The 18,533-nt window shown below is 37.3% G+C and overlaps 1 protein-coding gene across 2 annotated transcripts; it reads right to left on the bottom strand.

The window, feature by feature from the left end:
* Positions 1 to 759: 759 nt before the first annotated feature.
* Positions 760 to 17,725, bottom strand: LOC108671770 (ethanolaminephosphotransferase 1). 2 transcript variants are annotated; one of them, XM_047885189.1, is made up of 8 exons: positions 17,545 to 17,725; positions 11,852 to 11,920; positions 10,489 to 10,687; positions 9,352 to 9,611; positions 8,645 to 8,986; positions 8,133 to 8,309; positions 5,864 to 7,867; positions 760 to 1,347 (listed from the first exon to the last, which is right to left on the bottom strand). In XM_047885189.1, exons 1-7 carry the CDS (start codon positions 17,620 to 17,622, stop codon positions 7,805 to 7,807), a joined length of 1,188 nt encoding a protein of 395 aa, XP_047741145.1. In that variant the 5' UTR covers positions 17,623 to 17,725; the 3' UTR covers positions 760 to 1,347; positions 5,864 to 7,804. The 2 variants fall into 2 exon arrangements, with proteins under 2 accessions (XP_047741145.1, XP_047741146.1); XM_047885190.1 differs by having other exon boundaries at positions 7,686 to 7,867.
* Positions 17,726 to 18,533: the final 808 nt, after the last annotated feature.

Below are 18,533 nucleotides of genomic sequence, written 5' to 3'. Positions count from 1 at the left end.
GCGGTGAGGCGCTCAGGAACAATCCCCCAAGGAGCGCGAAATCCCATAGGACTTCTGACGAGCACAGACACTCGAGAAGATATTGCTGAAAGAAAATTGCTGTGCTAACGGAAACTTTTTACAATACTTGCACTAATTATCGCACGTGTGAGAGTATTATGAATCCAAGAAAGGAACTCCGAACACAATGAATAATTAGGCTACTGATGTACACACACATAATAAACGAACTAAAACAAAAAAACATCCTGTTGAAATAAAATTACATGACAAGTTCGCAGGACTAAAAGTAACAATAAACTAAAGAAGGACACCAAAGGAGGTGTGAACTTTCACTGCGTTTCGAAGTCTCTTTTTGAAGAAGAGAAGAAAAAAAAATCCTAGTAATTTCCGAGGACCGAATGAATATGAGACTAAAAATGTCAAATTACTAAAAAGGGGAGATTCAATAAAGAATTTAGGAACGCACCAAAAATAAAATTCTGCGAAAATGACGAAATAATGAACTGGGGGAAAGATTTTATACTTTAGGCAATGAAACAATCTTGGCGTCGTGTATATGGTCAAGACAAAAGAAAATTGTGTTGAAACAAACCTAGTGAAGTTTCACACAAGATGAGATAAACATTATCTAAATGAAACTTGTGTTTGCAAGGGTAGGAAAATTTTAATACTTTTGAATACTTAAAAGCACTTCGCCATCAAATTAAATTTAGCATAACAAATGGAAAGAAACTAGTAAAAATTATTGAGAGAATATATCATTCTAGTGATAATCCGTTTAAAAATGCAATGAGCACTAAATTTCAAAGCCAAGACATCGTTAGGAAAGTTCTCCCGTGAAATTGAAACGATGAAGAGAATTTAAGACGAATCATGCAAAGTGCTTTGAAGAGTAAATACCATCAACACGGAGAGAAAATTTGTCAAGTGAATCTTAAAATTAAAACTTCTTATGCGACATCGCCCACACAACGCTGCCACTACAGCGCCCCGCGTCATAGACCTTAAGCTGCTCCGGACTTCATATCCTTATGATTTGATCGTTCAACAAACAATTTCTTCATTCGAATTTTGTGCAACTGGGGGGGGGGAAGTATTTAAAGGAAAGTGTAGGTATATAGCTGCACTTGATGAAACTTGACATTTTGGTTGTTTTTCAAGAAAAACCGAAAGGTACACGATTCGACATCGGATAAAATCGCGTATAATAAAATATTTGAAAGACGTTTCTGATTACGAAAGAAGCTGAAGCTTTAACCATGCATGGATTGAGCTGAAGAAGCGCGACGAGCTGAGCGCCTCCCTCTGTGTTGTAAGAAGCGCTGCGACAGCTGAGTAGAAGACCTGAAAAAAGACCAGATGAACGTCAATGGCTGTCTACATAAATCATGCTAAAGTGACATCAACGAGAGCTATATAGAGTGAACAGGAAATTATATTGGAGCTACAGCCCCCACAGTTCACCGAGCAAGCATACTCAAAAGAAGACAAATTACATTGAAACAAACGGCAAACTAAAATAGCCGAGAACAATTCTACAATAGGAAATATACTGGCAAACAGATTGCTGATAAAAATAGAGAACAATGAATAATTAATCGATGATAAATTAATTAATTTTATTCACAGTGGACAAATAAGGATGGCCGCTGAACTGCTTGCATTTTCACTTATTCGATAAATGATCAATGGCAAATAAATGTAGAAATAAGTTTATTGATAGAAAGTATTGCGTCACAAATCTTATGCGTTAGTAATACATGCACAAAAACATAAAATTAATATGAAGCCAAGCCACGATAGTATTAGGAAGCTCATTCCGCACACGCAATGAATAAGCGATGACTACATGGACTAATAATAGTAACATGACTAGTTCGTACCGATTAGAAATCCAAAATAAAAACATCTCAAAAATTAAAAAGAGATTCAGAATATGAAAACATTATGCAACGAACGAAACAAGAAACAATAGAAGATAAAGTTCCACAATATCTTTCGTAGCAGAGAACGCGGAAACGCTCCTCATGAAGCGCAAGTCGTTAAAATAATTACTTGAAATTCAAACAAAAAGAACCCAAGATATGTAACTCGAGTTACGCTTCAAGGTTCTCTGCAAGCCTACAATGACCACAGAATTTCGCGAAACATTCTTCAATAAAAAGAGGATAAGAAAACAGGTCACGGACGGGACTCACCTACGCAGGGTGGCGCGTGTTGTGCAGTGAACATTTCCGTTAATTACAGTGAGCCTATACTAGCCAGGCTACGATAAGTGAGCCTACACGATAAGTGAGGCTATACTAGCCAGGCTACGATAAGTGAGCCTATACTAGCCAGGCTACGATAAGTGAACCTACACGATAAGTGAGGCTATACTAGCCAGGCTACGATAAGTAAGTGAGCCTATACTAGCCAGGCTACGATAAGTGAACCTACACGATAAGTGAGGCTATACTAGCCAGGCTACGATAATTAAGTGAGCCTATACTAGCCAGGCTACGATAAGTGAACCTACACGATAAGTGAGGCTATACTAGCCAGGCTACGATAAGCGAGACTATATTAGCCAGGCTACGATTAGATTAACTAGTGTGGTTCCGATTGTATGACCCAAACTCTACAATTAAAGGCATTAACATTTTTTCGAATTGTTAGAGAATTATTGCCACAAGAAACGACCCCATTCAATTATTTTTGATGTTCACTTGGAAAAATGATATATAAATTTCACTGAGAAAAACAATAGGAAATATTCAATCGAATAAAGGCAAGTAGTAATCCCAAAGATCATGAGGTGACAGCTTATGAAATGATAGGAATTGTTGCTCAAATTTGAACACACTGGATTTGAACAGATCATGTTCGGTTCCATTCTTTATCTCAACTTTACAATCCTTGACCGGCACATTTGACGTGATTTCACTATGGGTAAGCCAAGCCAAGCACAAATCCAAGAATACGACATTCGTTTATTTCACCAAACGATTTTTGATGGATCAAAAGCGCATATCCGAAATTAAATTCATGTAGCACATACAAAAGAGTAACTATGAACCTCATAGCAATCTTGGGATCGGTTGGTGGTCTAAAAGTTTCCTTTCCCCATAGATCAAACAATGTCACACAATAGAAAAATTTATAAACATTAGTGAAAGGTATTTCTACAAAAAAGTATGCTGCAAGTTAAGCTTGCATTTTTCTTCCCCCAGAGTAATGACTTCTCAAAATTGTGTCGGCTTAGTAATAAAATTTCACATACAATAACAAAATGTCGGGTTCAGTAACAAAAATAGTGTATATATAAGAATCGAATGACCAAGCAGCAATGATGGGACAAATTTGAAAGCAAATGAAATGGCCAAAATATTTTTTAACTTGCGACCACCCAAAATATGGTAACCGAACATCTTAATTGAAATTTAAACTCACACGAGCCTCGTGAATTAATTCAATATCAAGAATTGCATATACTGGGCACGATACAGAACACACTTTTATTGACAAAACCTTATTGAAACTACCAATACATATACAAATTTCCACAATTTCCGATACAATTATCATGTTCTGATGGGCACGTAGTCAAGTTTTAGTGAAAAAATATGGATTACAATGAGCAGTCACGCGGCCTAAACGTCGAGAGTACAACGTAAGAAGCATGAATAGCGTCGCTGGTGCAAGCAATTCACAGCAGATACAGCGAAATGCCGCGTTCACCGTGAGCTTGCGATTGAAGATACGAAGTAGCACCTTTATCGTAACATTCTATGCTCAAAATTCTTGTGATGCTTGCAACGGAGAGAAATTTATACGGCGAATACGTAGAGTAGCAAAGCGCTACTACCAGACTATAACTGATAACATTCTATAGGAATGGACCTTGGTATACATCAATAGAGGCGATTTAGGAACATTTACCCATTTGAGAATAAAACATAGTCGTTTAAGCTGAAGACATAATGAACATTGACTCATCGTTAGTGAGAATAACAGACGAGACGAAACCTCTTATCACTGCTAAAGATAAGTAAATCAAAGATTACTCCACGGCTATACGGTCAGATTCATCAAGCCAAAGTTCAAAGATCGTCTCACTAGCTCGATACATTCGTTCTGATTGGGGTTGATTCAGGGCTTCATATTGTTAGCATCAAAGCCGCTTAGATGATTATTAAAAAAATAAAAAATAAACGTCTACGATGCAACACTTACACGGGTTAAACATCATTCACCATGTAAACAAATATACTGGCATCATTGTTATAAAATGAATTTCTCATGAGGTCGAGTTCATAAATGTATTTAGGTACAGAAATAAATAAGGCGAATCGCACTTGATCGGATAAATTCAGAGATATGTCGAGATTCATCGTAGCTCGATCACTCCAATTTAATGTTAAAATATAAGTAAAAACTATTTGTGCATAAATTCAAATATAAGTAAAATAGAAAACGAGAAAGCGCCTAATTACGATATTAAATAATATGTCTTCAAGACAGACATATTGGATAGTACCGATCAGACGGCAAACTGCATTATGAAGCTGCAAACTAAATGTTTGTAGCCTGGCATACCCTAGATTACAGGTCTGCAACCTGCACTCGCTGCAGACTACAGGTCTTCAACCTTAATGGGCATGCTCCTGACTAAACTTGTCTGTAACCTGTAGTACTGCTGAAGATTGCAGGTCTGCAACCAGCAAAGGTCTGCAGGTCTGCAACCAGCTTTTCAGCAATCATTACATATTAACACAATAATTTGAATACAAAAAAATCTAATTTTTAACAAGAGACAATGCAGTGAAGAATCTTCAATATCGGCTGCTGAGAAGAAATAAAATGTAATTCGCATTTGGCAAATGAATGCTAATTACGCGAAATTCAAACGAGCTTGCATTATTTCCATGTCTAATAGGCCAAGCACAGGCTGGAACACTGATTATGTTTTTTGAATTTTAAATAAGACGCGACATTTTCTTAGTACTAAAACTAAATATCGCCACAGGAGATGTATATACATTTTATGAGCCAAATTCTCAAAGATAAATGAATATATAAAGTCTGAACACATGAAATTCATGTACGAGAAAGGGATTCGTACACTTTGCACAGTTACAATATACAGGGCAAACATCTTCCATGCACTGGCGAAATAATAAAACGTACGACACTTAAATGCCTATTTTTGCTTGGCAGTCCTGAACTGCTCGAGAGACGGGCGTTCACCGCACTGCATTATTATAAAATGTTCTCTAGCTCATTGTACCAACATATCATCGAAAGGCCATACTACCCGCCGACCTTACTCACGCATCTGAACAATATTACAAAAAAATTAACGGTGAACTAGGGAGAGACATCGATAACAACAAGATAACCTGTAACGGGACTACATTTAGTCACATGAACGCTATTAATCAAATGCCAATAAAATAATGCGTTAGTTCACAGATATATAAAATTGTGTTAGTAAAAATCGAAGCGAAGAGAGTTATGCCACGATTTTCAAGCCAGAACCCCGGCTGTGACCTCAGTATGCAAATCACTCGCATTGAAATCTTCAGACCGCACTTTAAATGCATACCAACTGACCGAGGGCGCCTGCCAACCGCAAGCTCATCAACATAGTAATTTACAAGAGGTTTGTAGCTAGGAGCACAAAAATAGATCACGTTACCCAGGAGGGGGAATTGTTAGATGGAAAGCAAGAACACATCCACAAAGCTATAGCAAGAGCGACCTCCATCTATTATAATAAGTTAAATAATCAATTAGAATTTGATAACAATTCATTACAATTAAGAAAGCAGTGAACGAGTGTTAGTGTTAGTAGAATACTTAAGTAGTACATATTTACCTAGAGATTTTTGAGAACCATCAGTGAACCGTGAAGAGTGTGAGACCAAGCATCGTGGGTTCTGGAAACAGTTGCAGTTCTTGCAACAGTAGTAGTAGTTCTTGCAATGTAAGTAGTTCTTGCAAAATAAGTAGTTCTTGCAACAGTAGCAGTTCTTGCAATAGAAGTAATTCTTGCAACAGTTGCAGTTCTTTTCAGCTCCAGCTCTTGGGTTAGTGAAAGTCTAAGGAATAGCCCGTGGCGACACCAAGCAGTTGAGAAAGAAGAGCTCCGTAAGAGAACAGCACCGGCACCCTATGCACTAATTCTCACCTCCAGACAGTCCTCATATCAAGTTATTATTACATAACTTGCACTCTAGTTTGAAGAATTTTTAGAACGCAATGAATTATTTTTGAATTTAGATGAAGATTTAAAAGTATTACGTTCGCGTAGTATCGCCCAAACATAAGCGTTGCAACAAAAAATTGAGTATGAGAATCTGTCCATCGAAAACAGCGAAAATGAAAAACTTCATCCATTGAAAACAGCAAAAATTTTGAATCAAGCAGCTGCTATACACATTTTTCGTAGATGAATTCAAATTTCATGCATTCGTAAAGGATGGCATGAGGCGAGCTGGCAAGACGTATGGAGGGCATCCTGAAATCTCAGAATTAAGATTCAGACGTCACAACACATGACGAGTTGATCACGCATGGCACTCGGCAAACAGAGGCTGTACAATCAAGATTAGTTACGATTTCAGACAACCACTGACGCCTTTTCAATTTAATCCCATCAATCACAGGCCAGAAATCGGCTACGTGTACCTAGGCCTCTACGAAGCATCGCTTCGTAACCCTTAACCCACACGTCGTCATGATACCTTAGTGGACATATATATGGTCTCAAATACTATTATTTCAGTAACAAATTCTCTTTGAAGCTTATTGCAAGTTGAACGAAACAATCACACGGGAAATTCAGTAGGAGCAGCAGTATGGTAATTAGGCGAGACGGAGTAGCGATACTAGCACGAGACCGTTACGTTTAATACTCGAACTGTCACTCTCACCTACACTGCTGGATAATGATCACTGTAAAAATAGAGTACAAATGGCATCTCTTCCTGAACATGTTTATAATTTAACTCTCTTTCATCCAGCACAAGCTCCGGCTTTATAAATTAACTCGTGACCGGCATAACGGCGGCTAAGAATTCAATCATTTGTTGGAAATTTTTTATGGTGTCATATGAACCATTGAACTGTATCGAAATTATTAACTGTGAAATTGAGATCTTGGAAAAGCTCAAGACAGCTTATTTAGGCAAATTAATTAATTTGAATCAAAGGCTCTTGCTGCCGAGGTACGGAACGCGAGTGCAATAAAAGTCGTCGCGATTTGGCGACTCACGAAAGTTGGATTGAAAAAGCGCACGCCGAATGAAGGCAAGACATGCGGACGAAATGATCGAGAGTTTATACAATACAAAATAGATATTGTCGTGTATCTTGGGTTAATGCTTAAAAAGTGATTTAATAAATGACTTGATTCATTATTATTATTATTCAATCATCAAACGTAGTAAATCGATGCAAGATCGAAGTCTAAGAATCTTGCTTGCTTAGTTCCCTCAATATTTTGTAAAATTATGAAAGCCATTGAAGCTTTTCTCACTCCATAATATTGATTTTGAAAATTGTTGCGCAAATTTATACGATTAATCTACTTAGTTGACAGCCGTAGCAAATTCAGATTTAAACTAAGGGACCAGATTCTACAGCAATGCGGTGGACGAGCAAATTAAGATGAGTATTGTCACGCGCACGGTCCTAACCTCCTGGAAAAAATCTGTACTGGATTATTCGTGGTTGCTTAGTGACCACGACTAAGCCTGATAGATTTCCCAAGAGGTGCACTAGAAGGCAGCGTTGTCTAGGCGGTGTCGGCAAGCAGTCAATCGATCCTGTCTTTGATCGAGAAGCACTGGATGTGGAAGTGATCGCACATCTGACGAACCTGCGGTCACCAAAAACATGTCTCGTCAATCTCTACAACCCTAAACAAATATTGCATTTGACCTCATCAATCTTTAATCACACAACATATAATCAATAATATCTTCAATCTGATGGTTAATATTTTAATTAGTAATTAGATATTCGATAGTTGACGATTCACATACAGTTCAGCAAATTTATATCTTTATCCTCGAGATAACTTAGTACCACTACAATGTGTGTATATGACGCGTAGTGACGACAGCAACACGATGGTTACTCACCACCTGGACGCCGTAATGAATATGAGCTGCAGTCGCCACAACGCTGAGTGCGACTAGGAAGAACATCTCCGTGGAGGGCAGTAGGAAGGACGCGAACATACACGCTGCCAGCAGCAGCAACTGCCAGTTCAGCAGCTCGCATCTTGAGCCCGACATTTGTGACACGATCAGCCGACACTACCGCACAAACAAAACATATGATCAGCTGAGAAAATATATTTGTGGTAGGTGGGTTCCTACCAGACATCTGGCGTTGAAATAACGTTGATTAGACATTGTTTGTTAACTCGCAACCAACGTTGTTTGAACATCATTTTCCTGGAGGGTTAAACATTATTTAGTAAGATGTAATAATCGCAAGTGGAATTTAATTAATGCAAATAATCAGGAACAATACCGACTTTCTTCTAACACTGACAATTACACAAATATTCTCGGAAAGAATATCAACATCCGCATCCATATTTATATCGGTTATAAACACATGATAATAAAGTTTCAGGAGAACTTACATTGATATTCGCAAAGATAACTCCAATGAGGTACAAGAATAGCCGAGGGTCGCGGTCGACGATGTCTGTGGGAGACTTCACAAGCCAGAGCGTGCAGATCGCGAAGAGTACAGCAGGGTTCCATAGCGGCCTAACGGCCTCCACTAAGCCTAACATTTTGCCTGTACCGTCTCTATAGCTGCAGTAGATGTTGTAGAAAGACATAGGTAGACTGGAAGCGAGGGAGCCAGCGTATAGCATGAACTCGAACATAGAGCCGCTTGGCACGCCAGGGTACAGCTCGAATTTCCATAATTGCGTGTCAAAGATACCCGTCAATATGTAGATGACGAATATGATCACCTGTGACAGCAAACGAGTTCTCAACAACTAACATTCAGCGGAATCATTATCGTAAGCCGTCCCTATATGTATGTTGTAATGAAGCAAATAGGAGAAAATAATTTTCATACGACATTCGAATAATTTTTGGAAACTAAGCAGAAATATTATTTTTAACATCAATGATCATTACCGTGTCTATTTTTTTAAGACTTATAGTTAATAGGCATGTATTAACTAAGCTTGAACAACGTTAGGTACTCTACGATCTTCGGTGTGGCAAGCATTTAGAGATTTAGAGAGCTGGCAAAACATTTAGTATATTTTCATTTGTAATGCCAACCTTGACTTATTAAGATAAAAAATTCTAATTCTTGACATCCCACCTGCGACACATCATACCCCCAGGGTAAGAATAGAACTTTGGTGAGGTATTTCTCCCAGTGTGAGGTGTAAAAGCAAATAAGTACGTTAAATAAAACGAAATAAAAACGCCACGGTGTAATGCTGAAGTCGTTTCGGCCAAAGACCGACCACAGGCAGGCGGGGATGAAGAAAGCCGTCCAGGAGTCTAGCCCGTGGTCGAAGAGTTCCCCCAGCGGACCGCTGGTGTTGGTGCGTCGCGCCTGTTTACCGTCTATGCCGTCTGGGGGACACGGCAAACATATTGGTCGTCAGTAACAAGTAAGGAGGAATAAGTAGGAAAATTAGATAAACACAAGTTAGGGCTAAAAATCGAAATTAAAATAATGGAAAATGAACAACTGGAATATAGGAGTAAAAAGTCGTATTGAAGCATGATAGGAAAATGCTTTGCGAATAATCACGATTTTAAAATAAAACGCGCAAAAACTCGCTACAAAATAACACCAAACAAGTCTCGCAACACTCCTGCATACTCGATGAAAAACCATACATTAAAATAAAATTAATTTGTATACAAATATTTATTAACATTTATACCTGTGCTTCCGGACCTGTTGTCACCAGCGAGATACAAGGCTAACGGAAATGATCATGTTTTGAGAAAAACCGACTAACATTTTTCCTTAATAAATGCTCGAATAGAACAAACCGACTGGCTCCATTTGATTGGCTGAATGTTAACCAAATACAGGGTGCGGCGCGGGAACTTACTTATTTGAATCGCGCGCCACGTGGCGGCCATTAGTCCTAGGAAGGTGGCGCCATGCGCAATATGGTGCGCGGGCTATGAAGTTTTTCGTCCACTCAGTTCAGTTGCGACCATGCAGTGGTCGAGAGAGGAGCGCGCGTTCGCATGCATGGAGGTCACCTACAAGATGTAATATTCAAGAATTAAACTTGTAAGTAAACCCAACGAAACTTTAAATGTAGCTCTTTGTAAAAAAGAAAGAATTAAAACGCTATCTTTAATACTTTTTACTTTGTGATTTTTTTAAAAGAGTAAGTTCCCACGCCGCACCCTGTAGTTACTATGAAATACAATTAATGTATAGAGTTGAATGCATAGAACGTAAGCAATATAGGTATTAGAGTCTGACCTAAGGTGTGTGCGAGGAAGTGGTTGAGGGCCATAAGGAACCATAACCACCGCGGTATGGAAGGGTAGGCATCACCGGGGGGCGCGTCACTGGCCCCGTAATAATAATAGTCATAGTACGACAACAGCACGAAGTTTGATGCTGTGAACAGGAAGCCCACGAATGTCAGCACATTGGGGGCCACTGAACGTGGACACAACTGCAACAAACGAAAACATAAACAACATTAATAGTGCCTTAACATTGGCCAGACTAAATGGTAAACCTAATGGATGAGGTAAAATAATGTAGAAGATTCATTGTAATGTTATCATTTCGCGCAGTAATGGATATAGTGAGTGCAAAACGTATCCGACACTTTATGGGAAAAGAAAACTTTAGGAAAAGAAAAACTTTATGTAATTAAAGCCTATTCATCAAAATAACATACGGTACGTAACACTATTCTAATGTAAATTTGCATAGAAAATACAAATATTATATCAAAACAACAATATCATTAAATGTTGACTTGATAATTGCAATTTTGTAAAAGTCAAGGTTTTCTTTCCACTAAGTTTTTTCTTTGTGTCGGATACTTTTTGCACCCACTGTATGTATTGAATGACGTCTATTATTTTAATCGCTATTAATAAAATGTTTTATTTGCCTTCATTACATACATTCCAAAGACAGGAGATCGGTAAGGAAGCAACAAAGGGACGTTCAAATTCAATGGTCAATTGCATGTTATCGATAACAAGTTGAGGCATCAAATTCAAAATAATAAGAGAGATCATGAAATATGCACTAATAAAAATATATTTGAATGCCATTGCCATATCTTGCTCATTGAGTTGCATGAAAATACTTCTAATATATATTTGGTTACTATCAGGACGGAATTCTGGAGTTGTACGATAGAACCAAATGTCACGCCGATGTGTAAATTGGTGTTACATTTTTATGTTGCGATGGCCGCACAACAACACGCAACTGGGGGTTGGATTGTTGTAATATACATGAACCTCATGTTGTATGTGCAAATTTCTAAATCACTATCATTACATCCTTAGATTGCTTTCAACCTTCTCAAAATATCCAAGATCTTCAACTACACAATTTTAAATTAGTGCTCGACAATTTCTATTGAAATAAAAATCTAAAAAATATTTAAAAAAATACCTAATGACACAAAATTCAACATAACTTAATTGACAAGGTACATATTTTTGCTTTTCATCATTTTAAGTTGAATTGTAATAGAAAATTCAAAAGGTACCTAAGCATTTTGATAAGTTCTACCTCTCATGCATTCAAGAGGGATATTACGAGGGACGGGATATCAAGAGGGATATTAGAGATACCAAGAGGGACAACTTACCTTGACCACAGCGTTCCAGAAAGGGTGCATAACATATTTGCTGAGGGGGCTGGTGTCCTTTGCACTGTACTGCAACAGAACAAGAGTTTACTTGCATAACTTCTATTATAACATAACAAAGGGGAGCAAAAAAGTGCATCCAAGATTTCTGGACTACAATAATGAACTTCTTGTTTATTGTTCTTAATTTACTTGTGTTTGGTTAAAACTTTTACAGTTCCACATAACTCTCATTCACAATGGACTCAACTCGATTAAGTGTTTTCTTTTGTATTTTGGAGATGCAAGTCTACAATGTTTTATTCAGTCGGTCTATACATTCTAAAACAATTACATTCTAAAACATGATTTTATGAAATTTTTACAAAATTCAAAATGACACCAGCCTACATTAAGCTCAGTAACCAGAATCCTTCACTTTTTAACTGTACTACCTGGTAAACTCGACCCAGTTCTGACTCAGTTTACCTGCTATCAAAATGCTCCATGTATTTTTTTGGAGTAAGGAACATATCAGAGCACAACAGTTATTTCTCGATTTAAAAATAAATGCTAAATTAAAATGTATTGGTATCATTTGGCTCAACATCATTCCAGTATGAGGTCAGAGTGAAACTTAAAAAATCAAAGATGTTGAGGTCAGTATACTTGTACATCAGAATAAAAGTTAACTTGTTAACTTACTAACAAAAGTCAGTATTCTTGTACATAGTCGAGCAATGGCAGACTGCCACAATGGTAGGGAAGATAATATCAGATGTATTGTTGTGGGGATCCAAGAACCAATATCAAATGTCTTTTAAACATTGAGAGATGAATTTGAGTGTATATAACTTGGGGAAAAGTTTAATTAATAGTATTTTGATATGATACAGTCAGGTCAAAGGTAATTTGCTTACATTAGTCAATAATGAAGTTATCCTTTCAAACAGATCATAGTTTCTTTAGTATGACCTGCAAATTTAAGCATTTTTTGTTGGGTTGCAGAGCCTTACGACCAACTTGTGACTTGCAACTAAATTTGCAAACTGTTTTCCATAATTTGTATAGTAGATCATCTCTAAATGTACAAACATCTTTTTTAAAAATGGAATAAGGAAATATGAGGTGGTAATGAGAAACTGGAATGGCAAAATATTGTTCTAGTAGTCCACCCAACCTTGATAGTTAGAAATTTATATTTTTGTTCCAATGATACGGTAATTAAATAATTTAAGAACTACTCATTGTTTCCTTTCTGAGCAGTAAAACTATTAATATTTTGGAAACAAATTTGTGCCGGTGCCGAATATCATCTGACTTTGAAGCTTTAAAAGTTTCACAGAAAGTTGTTTGTTTTTAGCTCTACCTAAACATTTTTCAGTACAACGCAGGCCTCTCTTGTGCCCTGAATAGTTCATACCTCGTCATGCTCATCAAAAGGACAATAGAGATGAGCATGTAATCCAATAAAGACGATAATCTTATCATTCTGGTCCACACAAGAAGTAATGAGATGTTACAGACACTGCCCAGGGCTAACTGTATGCTAGTTGTTAATTTTGTGTCAAATTATTGGATTAATAGCAATCATTAATAGTACCAATAATGAATACATTATATGTATACATTTAATTATGAAACAAAACTTGCAAGAAATCTTTATGTAACATTAATAATTATTTTGGCAGGAAAATTTTAAAGGAAAATTCTAACTTTCAGCTGTTCTAAATAGGGGTCAGTATTTTCAGGAAAAATTATATTGCCACCAAGACAAGCAGCAGCACACATACAATTTAGCTTCTTTCAGAATTATAACAAGAGCTTCCCTGCCATTTTCAAAGCTACAAAATTCCCACTTGACCAATCTAGTGTTTACTATGTTAGGCACAACTTTCTATAATTACAGATAAAAGCAGCTCTTATACAGCCTAACAGCCAGGCATGGAATATATCTATTGGCAAGCAATGACTGAATTTTTCAATTTTTCAAGCCATGATTTTATTGATTTGCCAGCATGACTCCATTTCTTCAAGCCATGATTCCATTTATGCGAGCCGTGAATTCCATATCTCAGTCATGAAAAGCCATTTACGAGCCAAAAATTCATTTACACAGTCCGTGCATGTTACCCCAAATCCTAATTTTACCCTAAAACATTCAAATGTTGACAACAATAACATTTGTCTTTACTGTAAGCTGAACACATATTGATGCAGTCTGACTTCTCTGAAGTGACTGCAACTATGCGTGGTCTTCAACAAAACGATTAGGTTGACTCATTATCATTACAATTATTACATTCTTTAAGATATTTTGGTGGGAACGGTATAGCATTGCAGATTGGGGAAGTTGAAAATTTTATGAAAGGACATGTTTATGAAGTGCAAACCGCAATTTTTCAATCAAACCCACAACTGAATTTTTCAAGCCGTGATTTTATGGATTTGCCAGCCATGATTCCATTTCTTTGAGCTGTGATTCCATTTTTTGAGCCATGAATTCCATACCTCGGCCATGAAAAGCCATTTATGAGGTGTGAATTTATTTGACAAGGTCCATGCGCATGTTACCCCAAATCTCTAATTTTAACCTAAAACAGTCAAATGGCAACAATAACATTTGTCTTTACTGTAAGCTGAACACATGTTAATGCAGTATGACATGACCGCAACTATGTGCAATCTTCAACAAAACATTTAGGTTGACTTGTTTACATTACAATGATTTTGTTCTGCGGGATATTTTGGCATGGACGGTAAAGTAAATATGGATTGCGGATGTGGAAATTTCTATGAAATGAGACGTTTGTGAAGGCCAATTTGAGCCATGAGATTTCATACCTACTGAAATTATATGATATTAGAGCCACAATATTTCAGAAAAAAATAGGCCTTCTCCAGCCCTGGTCTGGACCAATCAGTGAGACAGAGACCTGCATTCTTTCATTATGATTGCAGGTATATCATTTTTCTTTCCCAAATGATCTCTGCAGTGTGTGTCATTTTGAGCAGTAAACACTGCTTTGTAGCATGAGATGTTATTATTTCATTTACAATTCAAGTTTATCTCATTGTCTTCAATTATTTTTGATGAACTGATGCATCTCATGATCTCGTCAGTCTAATTAAAAATTTCAAACACTTCTTTGAACTTTCAAGCAATTACGTAGGGTAAATACACCATATTCTAACATTTTAAGGACGTAGCAAGAAATGAATGGCAATAAAAAGATCACCGTATGCGCAACTCAAGTTCTGATTGGTTTACGTCGCTCTCAAAACACCACACTACGCGCCAGCAATGATGAAACGTCACAAACTGTTGCCATATTTATTTAAAAGCCTTTAGAATTCATATCTACAAAATCACTGAAAATCACTGTGTGACTAAATTTGGCACATTGTGAGACTAATTCCGACAACGCTTCAAAACCATAATTCGGAATTCCAACGCCCTGTGTTGGAATTTGGACACCCTGCTTCTGCGTGAGCTGTACCGGAATACGGCACAGCTCGGAATGAGCTGTGTGTGTCTAATTCCGAGCTGTATCAGAATTAGTTTTTATGTGTCTAAAACTGTCTCTTAACTTAATCATCTATTAATTTATTTACCACTTAAAAACAGCAAATGCAAGTATACTCAAAGGATTCCTAATACATTCACAGACTTATTTAAAAGTCTCAAACTACAATATTCTTTCTGCACAAACAGTTTATCACTATTTAGTAAAGCAAGGTCAACTATCAACTTTGACACCTTTTTCGATGTTCTCACTGGGTGACGTGGACTTTTGCTCTGAGGATCTTAACATTTTCCCGCCAGACCTAGTGTTTTGCAGATATCTGGCGCGCAATAGTATGACGTTACTATTTCAACCATCTGATCTACGCATGCGTGGAACATCAGGGTGGAATTCTAGAAATGGAGGTTCACTTATAAAAAAGCTTTCCACCCAAGGTGGAATGCTTTCCTTAGATACAGTGACATTGCCAGGTGACTGTCAAAAGTGGACAAACTGTTTCAGTTGTACCGTAAAATGGGGTAACTTAGACCACTTTTTTCTTTATAAATGATGCCATTTTTTACTTGCTAAATTAAAGTTGAATTGAAACATGCAAAATACAGGTCTATACCCTAGCTTCACTCACCATAAATTGCTGGCTCCTGCCTCTCATAGTCTTTACGTAATTTCAAAAAAAGTGATGGTCTTTGTTACCCCAGCTCTTGGGGTAACTTAGACCGGGTGGTAAAATCAATTATATTTTTTGTTAAAATAACTCCAAATAACTCCAGGTTATGGTGCATTGTAGTAGAACTCTTCTAGTTACATATGCAAATGACAAACTTGAGGAAAGTGTCATAGTTTGCAAATGGGGGGCACCACCCCATAATGAGGGAAATGTGACTACCTAATGGCAGACCTGATGGGGTAATATTGACTGGCTTGGAAATTAAGTTAAAATTACCATATATAAGACTCTGTAGAGTCTGAAACACAAAGAAAAAACATAAATAGGCTGTCAGACATAAAATATGTTATATATGGTGTAGTACATATACCATATTTGGGGGCGGGGCTTATGGGCACAACCAATCACAGCTGGAAAGCATCCCCATCAACCAATCACAGCTTGAAAGCATCCCCAGCAACCAATCACAGCTGGAAAGCATCCCCATCAACCAATCACAGCTTGAAAGCATCTCCAGCAACCAATTACAGCTAGAAAGCAGATAACATTACAACTCCATTAACCAATCACAGCTGGAAAGCTGGAAGGGGCTAAAATCACAATCCCATAAACCAATCACAGTTGAAAAGTGATAGGATATGTATAGTGTATATAATAAAATGGACTGGAAGTGGAAAGTTCCTGGACTTTCCAACCTTTCAGGTCCTGCTTTCCAATATGCTATGTGTACTGGTTAATTTAATATCCCTCTAGAATTCCACACTGGTGGAACTAAGACAAAGTTAAATATAAAGGAAAAAGTTGAGAAATATCAGAATTACCCACGATGTTGGAATATGGTGCGTTTACCCTACCTGCGGACTGCGGTACCTCCATGCTCCAGTTGTAGGTATGGCATTGAAGATTTGAAGGAGTGAGACTGTGAGTATGACTTCTTTTCAAATTATTTAACACAGTGTAACAGTCTCAATTTTTGAAACTTTTTGGATCAAATAGGCCTACAAGTCTAGCCTAAGTGGATTAAAGTAAGAAATGAGCCAACATTTTCAAATTCAATCTTGCAAGTACTACTTACTATAAACTTAGTAGTATCTTATTTAGAGGTAGATACCTACTCGATAGCGGATAGCTCCTAGTCTCCTACCCAATTTTCCAGTTTGACTGCTAGTGCTAGGCTGCTAGCCTAAATGAATTTTTTAATCTTTTTGCTGGCATTAGTCTTAGATTTAATCAACATACTAGGATTTCATTTCATCAGAATCCATATACAAAAATTCAAACTTTGAAAAGAAATTTGGCAATTATGAGACAAACGAATCGCCCTATGTGTGATTCACACTCGGTCCGCTCGGACAATGTGATTTTACAAGTAGCTACAAGCCAGCCTGCCAGGCAAGCCTACAACTACATCTACAAGCTTGAACAAGCATGGCATGCATGGGATGGGCCAAATGGCAAATCTAATAGGCTTAGCCTATTGGCAATAGCCTACTATGGACAGTTTTTGGTAATTATCTCACCTTATAATTTTCAAATCCAATAAGATGTTCCTGGGAGAGGTATTGCATTGTAAATACATTATCAACCAAATTACTCATTTTGAATAGGGATTACTTCTAAACCTACAAATGCTAAAAAAAATTTCGATCACCAATCACCATTCAAGAAGTCCGGACACACGACATGTACAACCAGTCTCGGACACTCTTAAAACTACACTAACTGATACCTGATGGATTTTTTTTGCCGGATCTTTAGCACGTGTTTATTGAAGGTTGAATATGATGAAAACGTTCATGATGCAAGGAAACAATTATTTAACTGCGTTATTAAAAGAAAAAATAGAAAGTTCTGTTTCATTTATGTTTTCAGTTTTGCTATCATTATTCTTTAGTGGGCCCGTATGATTTCCATCCAAAAAATTTATTTGAGAATAGATCAATTGATATAAGTTTGGCAGCTTCCAAAAATATTATTCTATCTGAACATTGGCCGAACCCACTTCCATTTCGATAGGTACGATGAATCATTTTCGTTCCCTCTATCTGCCTGTAGCAATCAGATTACAGCGTAACAATGAGGCATTGAGGGAAGCATGGTCATTTAGATATATCTCCACAGCAGTTGTACTGCGCAACAGCACATTTATAGCCGTGTCCATTGTAAAGTCTCGGGAAAATGATCAACTAACGGGATGAGGTCAACGGCAACTTTATTCATGGTTCATTAACTCGAGTAGAGTCCCACTAAGACAGGTACCCTGTTCAGATGAGACAACGTGCCAAAAACAGCCCTGAGTAATATTTCAATTACTATGTCAAATCACTAGGAAGTGAAAAAAACGATGCCAACCTTGAGCCACGAATTCAACAATTAAGAATTGTGGTTTCAAATGACGTTCGAAAAAAAAAACAGAAGTTGGAACACCAATAATTAGTCAAAATAAATTACACTAAAGCCTTCGGTATAACTTTCTTAAAGGTGAATAGGACAGAAATAAAAGCAAGCA

This window comes from Hyalella azteca, unplaced genomic scaffold, assembly GCF_000764305.2.
Source record: "Hyalella azteca isolate HAZT.00-mixed unplaced genomic scaffold, Hazt_2.0.2 contig17278, whole genome shotgun sequence".
NCBI classification, from domain to species: domain Eukaryota; kingdom Metazoa; phylum Arthropoda; class Malacostraca; order Amphipoda; family Hyalellidae; genus Hyalella; species Hyalella azteca.
Note: the sequence above shows the minus strand (reverse complement) of the source record. Positions and strands in the feature narration are given on the sequence as shown.